This window comes from Cylas formicarius, unplaced genomic scaffold, assembly GCF_029955315.1.
Source record: "Cylas formicarius isolate icCylForm1 unplaced genomic scaffold, icCylForm1.1 PGA_scaffold_7__23_contigs__length_41026272, whole genome shotgun sequence".
NCBI lineage: Eukaryota > Metazoa > Arthropoda > Insecta > Coleoptera > Brentidae > Cylas > Cylas formicarius.
In genome coordinates this window covers 39,877,044-39,887,818 of record NW_026844352.1, presented here as the reverse complement: position 1 = coordinate 39,887,818, position 10,775 = coordinate 39,877,044, and the positions used below count along the sequence as shown (strand labels likewise).

General features: G+C 36.7%; 1 protein-coding gene across 1 annotated transcript; it reads right to left on the bottom strand.

The window, feature by feature from the left end:
• Positions 1-444: 444 nt before the first annotated feature.
• Positions 445-9,470, bottom strand: LOC132705151 (uncharacterized). The gene is made up of 5 exons (XM_060675585.1): positions 8,965-9,470; positions 5,882-6,065; positions 3,749-3,869; positions 3,525-3,698; positions 445-569 (listed from the first exon to the last, which is right to left on the bottom strand). The coding sequence occupies exons 1-5, from the start codon at positions 9,036-9,038 to the stop codon at positions 445-447; spliced, it is 678 nt and encodes a 225-aa protein (XP_060531568.1). The 5' UTR covers positions 9,039-9,470.
• Positions 9,471-10,775: the final 1,305 nt, after the last annotated feature.

The window sequence follows — 10,775 nt, the reverse complement described above, 5'->3', positions numbered from 1 at the left end:
TATTCGTATTTAAAAAAATATATCATAGATGGCGACATGGTCGAAAGATGGAATTTCACAGGTAATTGTTGCCGTTCATTAGCAACGTTCCTTTTTTCGAAGCTCTCAGAGTCTTTCTTCTTCTTTTTATCTTCTTCGTTAAATTTAAGGCCCGTGGAAAACGTAGAAAATAAGGGTTTATTTTGGACTTGGAACATGCCGTTATAGTTTCAATATTAAATGAGAACGTGTCTGACTACTGAAAGAGATACACGATAGTGGGAATTTTTGTGTTAATCATCCGGTCCCACTTAAAAATAACGCTGTTGTGCGGCCATATTTCTGCTCCGTTGAATTCCGTCGGGCTATGAGTCCGATGCTTAAAATAAGTCGAAACGTCTCTCTTTTATATTTAATTCAATAATATCACAATCTTTTGGTAAAAACGTCATTTTTTCCGTATTTTTACGGACGACGCCTCGGGTCGTGGATCCTGTCCCTGATTATGAGATATCCGAGTCTCGATATGGCGTCTTGGTACTCTGTGGCACCGACCGTCACTGAAGATAGACCGCCTTTCGTAGTTCCCGCTGTAATGATTTTAATAGTTAACAGAACCACATTAATATCCCATAAATACGTTTAAAAGTTCAATTCTTAACTAGGTATAGTGTGATTCGAAGTATACCGTCTCGACTTTTTGAAATAACTCATCGTTTATAAGTATTTAAAAAATAAAAATAAAAACCCAGGAACCGTTAGTCCTACCACTATTTTATAGTATTTATAACTAAATTCGCAAAGAGAAAGAGGTGGAAACTATTTTCAAGTTCATGAAATGGCCACCAGGGGGCGCGACCTCTACTGCAAAATAGAAACAAACGGGTTTTCTCAGAAATATTTTAAACTAACCTATATCAAAATTAGTTTTAACGTAATCTACTATATATATAAGGAAACTCTTTCGTTTGAACAATTTTTTTCCATCTCGTCAAATGAAGGGTGGGGGAAGGGTCAAATATTGATTTAGAAAAAGTTGAATAACTTTTTTTTTGACAATCCGATTTCGACGAACTGTGTTTAATTTTGAGAATATTTATAGAAGCTTCCTCTGGCATGTCAATATCACGATATTGATCCTTTTACGAGTTGGTAGGAGGCGCTTCATGTGAAAAACGGCTATTTTTAAGATTTTTTCGAAAATTTTAAATATAATGGTATAAATATTTTTAGCTTTGACGAAAGAGCTTAAAAAAACACATAAAGTAGTGGACGCTGCCTGACAATATCTTTTTCGCCTTTGGGATGCAAACAAAGATGTGTTTATTAAACATACAGCCGAAACTCTATATAGTGACTTTTTTTTTCGTTATAAACAATTGTCGTTATAAAGAGTTAAATATTAAAATATCTATTTAGGAACATTTTATATAAATATTTAATGTTTCAAATAATCGGTCATTTTCTTTTGAATTCTTTTAGTATGCCAATACGGATCTTGTACTTTGGCATGTATTTTCACCATTTCCTCGAGAGGGGCATCTTCCCAATAATACATACAAAATTTCTCTGGCAGCTTAACTGAATATAGGGCTTGTTGAATGATGGTGCCCAGATCAACTTCTTCATCTTCTTCTTCCTCTTGGTACTCTTCCTCACCCTTTCTTGCTTGTTCTAATATGGCCTCCTCCGACAAGTCTGCTGTTGTAGGCAAATTCTGATCTATCACCATAAAATCTTGCAACTCCTCACTTGTAAACGTAATTGTTGTTTGAAACTGCTTTATCCACTCACTTAGTGGCTGATCATCTTCCAAGTCCTGTTCGCATTCTGTTGAATTGTTTCTGCTCTCACCTCTTTCCAAGCTTTACTAATAAAGTTGACTGCATCTAACATATTTATGGAAAATTTGTCTTCGGACTCGATCATTTCCATTAAAATGTTTTTCCTATATCGACTTTTAAGACTTTTTGATTACGCCCTGGCCCATCGGCTGTAATACACTTGTTGTTTTGGTTAGTTGGAAGAAATGCCAATTCAATATTCCGTAGATTTGCAATATGGGGATGTGCAGGGCAGTTATCTGAGAGAAGTAATATTTTTCTCCCTTTAATTCTGCATCCCATTTTGTTTGCCTTGTAAGTGACCGGCAAATGCTTGATGTTCTTAAAACATCGTGGGTCAGTTGATTTACTAATCACGACCAGCTCCCCACTCATATTGGCAGCGACTAACACTGTTTTTAGAAAGTTTTACACCCACACACTTTTCGCTTCGAAATTTAAATTTAAATTATGTTTTATATATAAAATAAAATAAAAGTATGGTGGGTCAATAATACAGTCTGTAGTCACACAAATCAAAATCGGATATTAGAGTAAAAGGCATCTTGAAGGAAGGTTATAGCTCATGATTATAACAGTTTGTCCCAAGAGAATCTTATGGAAGCATCCATTTCAAAACAAATCCGGTAAATAGCGACTGGAATATTTAGGAAAAAATGGGATTTACAGAGAACAACAAAGGTCAATTACTTACTTGGATGAAACCTGGTTTGACACTTATAATACCCCGGAAAAGGGTTGGGTTAACTCAACTGATAAGTGTAAAACAAACGCGCCATCAAAAAGAGGTAAAAGAATAACTATTTTGCATGCTGGATCTAAAGATGGTTGGATTCCAAATGGACTTTCTCTGTCTGCGAAAAATATTAAAGATTCTGCTCTGGATTACGATGAAGACACCGCCGCTGATTTATTTGAAAGTTGGTTTAAAAACAAACTAGTTCCAAACATTCCTCCTAATAGCGTCATTATAATGGACAATGTAAGTTATCACAGTAGACAGTTGACCAATGTTGTTCCTCATGTGACAAAAAAGCAACAATCCAAAACTACATGTGTAATAACGGCATTTATTTTCACGGAGATTATATCAAAAATCAATTAATTGAGGTTCTACAAAGCTTGAACCTACAAAAGGAATACGTCTGTGATAATTATGCAAAAAATCTAGGGCGTACAGTTTTAAGGCTTCCACCACCACTGTATATTTAATCTCATTGAACATGTTTGGCACCAACTGAAATCTGCCATTCGTCGTAACAATGTTTTTCGCCGTGTTGACTCCAATGTCCTCAAACTTATAGAAACCGAAGTTTTTAACGTTCCTCCACAAAGTTGGGCAAATTCTGTTAAACATGTAGAAAAGGCAGAACAATCGTATATCCATATTGCAAATAATATAGAACAAATAATAATTAGAACAGGCGATGATAGCGATAGTGATACTGATAGATTATGTGAATAATTTTAAGTAATTTAAGTAGGTGATAATAATAATTTGTAATTTTATTTTAGATTTAAACATAAATACATAAATAAATAAATAAATAAATATAGTATCTTTCCTAACAAAACCCCAAATAATTAAACTCTAAGCAAAATACGGACCTGTTCGGCCATATTTCATTCTTACAGCTTGGCCGGGTCTTTCCTTAATTCGTATCAGTTAGTCACTTTCTTATATCTAAGAACAGACTTTACCGTAATATTCAGCTTCTTTGGATTTATATGACGTTCTGCAAGGCTTGGCGCTGCTGATACGAGCCTTGCGGTGAATTTTGCAGTCGTCAGCTGGCAGTCTCACTGGTTCGGGACATGGTGGTAGACCATCGAATCCGGCTGAACGGACGAGTTGGTCGTACGGTGCTGACTCTCCTAAGAACCAAAATAACTCATTCATGAACGGTCCCATTGATCTGCCGTACCGAGTTTGCTGTAGTCCACTTGGTAAGTAGTTCGTAAGCGATCCCTGTGAACTCTAGCCAGGATGTCGTCGGGTGGGGCCGTCCTTAGACATTCGTAGATAAAGGGATACTTTTCTTGAAGCTAAGCCCGGGAAATATGGGCACAAGGCCCAGTTAACCGTTACCTGACAATTTGCTCGCAGATGGTAGATAATTGTTCAGAACTAAGGGATAGTCGAACTTCCAATGTGTGTGTGTGTGTGGGTGTTTTTTTTTTCTTCAAAGAAAGTTCTATTGTGTTACTAAACTTGCGTGCATGATGGAAATCGGCCCATTGTGAACTTTAGACTTCGCTTTCATTTTTTTTAAATACTACTGATCAAATATAAAAATATATGCTGTTTGAAAGACAACTTATTTCCGCTTTTTAGGTTTACCATAGTAAAAAAACTGTCAAATTAACTGTTTTTTATTACTAAAAACAAATAGGATTATTGACAATTAGCAACCCAACGCTTATATCTTAATAACGGGTATGACGCCCTCTTGCCTTAATAACATCTCTTACTCAAGTTCGCTATTGTTTCTTGTGGAATGTTAAGCCACTCTTCCTCTACTGCAGCAATCAGCTCTGGAATCGAGGTTGGAGTACGAGGCTAGTTCGAATTCTCCGTTTTAGCTCATCCCATAAATGGTCGAACAGATTCCGGTCGGGTCTGCATGCTGGCCACTCCAAAATCTCACTTCTGTAATGTAATTTTGGACGATGCTTGCTTTTCGAAAGTATCTGCTTTCGTATAAAAAATTATAACTCGGTAACGGTGATTCCTACGGGATCGCCGTGGAAAAAAAGTTTTTTTTTGTCTGTTTGTCCGTTCTCCCTTCTCGTCTTTTGGTTTTTCCTGAATAACCTTCGAACCGTGTGAGCTACAAAATTAAAATCTGACTCCTTTTTAACCCTCCACGAGGCACATAAGCTTATAAGAAATGGCCCCGATCCGACGCCGGCATCCATCTTTTTTTCGACTGTTTTTTGGACAGTGCTATGAAACACGATAAGTGTGCGAAATTTGAAGCAATTTACTTCAAATCCAAAACCGTAAAAAATATGGCTAGTTGGTTCAAACGGCGTCATAGCTACAATTTTTGTTTTTGCGGTTTTCGTCTATCACATACTCGGGATGTTTGAAAAATCCATATTGAAATTTTCTCGAAAACCATTTGCTATTTTCAAAAAATTCTTGAACCAGGAAACGTGGAAAATCCAAGGCTCTAACCTCTGCTTCGAAGAATGATTGAATCATATACAGGGTGTCTAGTTTATGGGCAAAAAATCTAAAATATCCTAAAAATTTCCGTTTTTGTGAGTAAATTATTGGCGATATATGGAAAACCGTTACAGATGGGGTAATTTCATTTGAACAGTATCGTAAACCGTGTCGTGAGAGAGTTTCAGGTTTCGTCAATTATACGGGGCGCAAAATATCATTCGCCAACGATATTATTTGTGGAAATTTTAATATTTACCGATGTATGCTGTAACTTTGAAGTTCGACGAGATGTGAAGGACATTTTATACAGGGTGCATGCACAATTAAATGACATCGATTTTGCGAAAGTTCCATAGTGATCCGCAGAAGCAAGATATCAAAACAATGGGTGACGATTTTTCAAAAGCAATCTTGTTAAACCTCCTGCTCCTTGGTAACGGTCGCCCTTACGGATGAAAACAGGGTCGGTTCGTGCGCACATTCTGGTTTGATCTGAGAACAGAACTGACCCCCATTGGTCCAATGTCCAATTCAGATGATCCCCTGCAAAGCGTTGGCCTGCTTGTCGATGAGCTGGAGTACGTTTTGGACCAATCGCAGTTGTTTTTGGGATCAAGTTATTCTCCTTCAGTCTTCTTCTCACTGTCCACTGACTAATAGCGACTCTGGAGCTGTTATTGCTCTTGCTTACCCATATAAAAAATTCAGCACTCTTGAAAAATTTAAACTCATATTAAAGCATGTTAAATTGTCTTTCAAACGGAATGTTTGTTTTTTGGGTCAGATGAATAGATGAATGGTTCGTGGAATTTAAAATTAGTGTACACTCGATGACGGGCAGCTTTACGAAAGGAAGTTCGACAATCTCTCCATAACCGCGTACTTTTTGCAAAAACACGTTCGGTTGGTTGAAGCGGCCCATCGTGGGTGTTGGTGCATCCGGAGCCTTGACGAGTTCCGCTTTTGGACCAAGTAGATGACCAGAGGTGTCGACTTGGTATGCCGGACGAGCTACTCCAGATTTATCTAAGCAGCGGCAAGGTTCACGGAGGCATTCGAGGTGAGGCCTATGAAATTCGCTTAGCTATAGTAGTTAAAGGGAAGCCCGACAACATTACCATACTGTGGTCACACTTGATTTGTCAAAAAAATCTACACAGGCTACTGCAATACTATTTACAAATCTTCTGGTTTTCTTTTGCAAAAACAATAAGGGTGGTCTCATTTAAATATATATATATATATATATATATATATATATATATATATATATATATATATATATATATATATATATATATATATATATATATATATATATATATATATATATATATATATATATATATTAAATGAGACCACAAAAAATTTTATTTTTCAGGAACAAATAAGACCCTTGCAGACTCCAAAAAGGTTTCAAGCTGAAGGAACTAAGCCAAAAGTAGGTCCAATGCCCTTCGGAAACTAAAATAGTCAAGGTTAGAATCCAAGGAATAGTTTAAAGCGAAATGGATATCAGAAAAGGCTAGTTTCGAACTATTCTAATGAAGGCCTTGATAGTAAGTGATGGTGATGTGGTGATGGAGGCACTGGAACAACTTTTTTTTAGATGAGAAGTATGGGCTGCCAAAAAGAACTTATCCAAAAGTAAGTCCGAGGCCTTTATTAAATCAAAAGAGTCAACAAATGAAAATGCAAGTGTGCAAAGTATGGATAAGGTGCACTGGCACAAAGAACTATTCCAAAATTCAAAGAATAATTTCGTATACTGGCAAAAAAAACAGAGATTAGACAGAGTCTAAAGAAGAATTTTAATGGAAAAAGAAATAAGAAATAATGAAGACCCTGACGCTGAAACTGGAGTAGTAATGATGATATGAATGAAGATGAAGACAACTATTGTCTATATTGCAACATTTTCATATGAGAAGCATGGACTGCCAAAAAGAACTAATTCAAAAAGTAGTTCCAAGACAATTATTAAATCAAAAGCGTTAAGAAATAAAAACACAGGTTAGGCAGAATTCGGAGAATAATCTTAATAGCTCTTCTAATGAAGATCTTGATACCAAAATTGAAGGGCAATTAATACATAGTGACGGTGATATGTGACAGTGAGTGTCTTTTTGTTTTTTAATTTTTATATGTCATTTAATAAATTTTAATAAATATTTACAGTAAATTCCCGAACGCGATTTTAGGTTTACTTAGTGTAGATTGAGAATCGAAAATTTAAGAGTCCAGTGTTTTTTATTTTGAAATTCTTGAACAACAGGGCTAACTATACGAGTTCAAATTGTAGAAGAAAACATGCTATATAAAGGATTGGGAACACGTAGAAGGTCAACGTAGAAATGAAGTATTTTGTGTTAAATAAAACCCAAACTTGCGTGCATAGAAATCGATCCACTGTAAATTTTTGGCTTTAGTTTTTTTTTTCTGTAGAAATTATTCATCTGACCCAAAAAATATACATGGCATCTGGAAGACAATTTAATACGCTTTAGTATGAGTTTAAATTGGGGTGGGAGAAGAATTCATTTTTATGCATGACAATGCCAGGCCGCACACCCCAAGGATCGTGCAAGATTGCATTACAGAAGTCGGTTTTCGAGTTACGGAATGGCCAGCATGCAGTCCCGATCTAAATCCGAGCGAAATATTTTAAACTCGTATAACGTAAAAGTCTATATTACGAAAAAAATTTGTTGTATTGTTGTATGGTTAGGTTAGTTGTTAGCTATGTATTAATCCACTCTGTATAACGAATTTGCCACTCTCTATACCGATAGAATCATAAAGTTGCTTTAATTCGGGAGATAGAACTGGGAGAAAAGAATACGGACTTACACCGTCGACTGTATCCACGATTTGGAAGTGCAAAGAAAAAATCATTCAGGTTGAAGCGGCAGGCAGTTCTAGTAAAAACCTAAGAAAGCCCAAATTTGAAAAATTTGGATCGGGCAATGTTGCATTGGTTCCAACAGCAACGTCTTAAAAAAGTACCACTCTCTGGACCTATCGTAAACCTAAAAGCAGAAAAGTTTGCTGAACAGCTTGGCGGTATCGATTTCAAGGCTTCGGAAGGATGGTTGGGGAAGTTCAAACAGAGACATGGTATAAATTATGGACAGATAAGGGGCGAAGCCCGTGATGTCGACAGAAACGTCACTAATGATTGGCTGGAGAAGACGTGGCCAAAACTAGCAGAAACTAGTATTTTTTACAAAACGACGTCAGATTAAAAATCCTAAATTTCAGTCTGTGGGTGGAAAACTTTCTAAAGAACGTATAACTGTGTTAGTAGCTGCCAATATGAGTGGGAAAGAAGAAAGAAAGCTAGTCGTGATTGGAAAACCAATTAACCCACGATGTTTTAAGAACATCAAGCATTTGCCTGTCACTTACAAGGCCAACGAAATGGGATGCAGAATTAAAAGGGGGGAAGATATTGCTTCTCTTAGATAACTGGGTGAGGAAGAGCACCAAGAAGAAGAAGAAGAGGAAGAAGTTGATCTGAGACCGCCACCAACCATTCAACAAGCCCTATATTCAGTTAAGCTGCTAGAGAAATTGTTTATGCGTCATGGGGAAGATGCCCCTCTCGAAGAAATGGTGAAAATACAAGCCAAATTACGAGATGCGTATTGACATACTAAAAAAATTCAAAAGAAAATAACCGTTTATTTGAAACATTAAATGTAGTTCTTAAATATTTATATAAAAGTAGATGTTAAAATATGTATGTAAAATAATTAAATATGCGTATTGTTATTTTTCAAGTGCCTATAATACTTTATAACGAAAAAAAAAAAGCATATAGAGTTTCGACAGTATATAAAATTGTATTTCAAACACCACATTTTTTTTATCTGATCAGTAGTTTCCCAAAAGTTCCCAATGGGACGTTTTCTATGCACGCAATGATATTTTAGGCTACTGAAAATACGACTTTACACGTAGTACCTGATCCCCAAGCTTCTCACGTACGGCCACAAGTAGTCTTTTCTATAAGTCGTCACGAATTGATCCATAACCATCTCGGATACAACGTATGCCACTTTTTTTACGAAGGATTTAACGCGATTGTAAAACCGACTGTCGGACTGACATCCCGAAGCCGCATTTTTGACATTTTCTTTGCCATTCGGTCATGAATCGAAACGAATTCCGCAAATGGAATACGTCAGTATTTTTCTGAGATTATTTCAAAATTTCCTGTTGTACTTGATCGTCCGCCTTGTTTTCTTAATAATCAAGCGATGCGACAGGCTGCCATTGGCGTGCCCGAACTTTTTTAGAAGAAAGTGTACATCGAAAAGTTCGTAGATGATTGGCGTAGAAATTTTCGTGTAAAGGATCTTTGCCGAGTGACAAATAACCTGACCTGTGAAGCTTCTAAACAATTCCCCATGTTGACCGGTAATTTTATACGGTTAAATTTCCCCGCGTTACGGAAAAACAAACTCGACAGGGTGAGCGGATGTAATTCCTATTTTTTGCAAGGATACAGCCATTAATCGTTTCAGATGCAGATGCGAACAAGCGAGACCTATACTTTTCGTGTGACAATGTTTTTGTAATTCATTTTTTCATTAAAACGGACGCTATAACTTTGACTGGCTTAATAGATTTTTTTTCCTTATTTGTCCATTTCACGTGACATACAGATAGTTTCGTAAAAAAAATACGGCTCGAAAGATTGGAATGTCGGTATTTTTAATACTCTCGCCGTTTTGGCATATTTGTCTTCTTATGACATAAAAGTATATAGAACTTTCTCATCTCATTTACCAAAGACACACTGTATAAATTAATAATGTATGTACAGGTATGCATAGGGAATTTTAATGGAAAAAAAAACTTAAAATTGCACATGTTTGGAATTTTAAGGATATAGTGGTTTCTGGTGATTGTGACGTTGTTGGGGTGAGTGAAACATGGTTAAATAGCTGAGTTGAAAGTGGGATAATTAGAATCGAAGGGTTCAGTTTTGTGATAGAGATAGAATGGGAAGGGGTGTTGTTATCTATGTTAGATCGATTTTAAAATTTAATACAATATCGTTAGATACAATTATTGAATAAGCCTGGGTCAAATTTCCAATTAATGATAAAAACATAGCATATAGACCTCCCTCTTACCCATATTTAGATTTTGTTAAATATTTTGAAAATACTTATTTATTATAATTATCGTATGGTAATAACACAGTCTAGTTTTAAATGTTAATGTTTACAAAGGTTAAATCTTAATATCTAGGTTTTCAATCCAAACAACAGCCGATGGAGTGGCCCTCAAGAAGTCTGTTGTCGTACACTGGCTCTGTCTTTTTTCGCAATCGTATGCTAGGTGGCGGATGGTTTGTCGCCTTCCACAGTCGCAGCAGTTGGTTTCTGATTTGCCCCATTTGTGCAGAGAGTCCGCACAAACACCGCATTCTGTACGGATCCGATTTAGGGAGCACCAGGTTCCTCTCGGTAGTGTAGAACCTGGAACAGTTTGGTTAACGTGGAAAACGCTGCGGTTATCTGGAGGAACGCTATTTTGCCACCTCTGAGCCCATTCGTTTTGTAGGTGGAAGTTATTGGATATAAGCGCTGCCGCTGTTTGAATTGGAGGTTTTCTGGAGCGGAGCCTGTGCCCTAGTTGAGCGATATCTTCATGGATTTGGAGTTGGGGATTGTTTTGTATTTTTCTAAATTCTCTGCAGAGAGCTTCCGATCGCCGGAGATGAGCTGGTGGAATGTTGCAGAGCGCGGGGAGCTAATACGTGG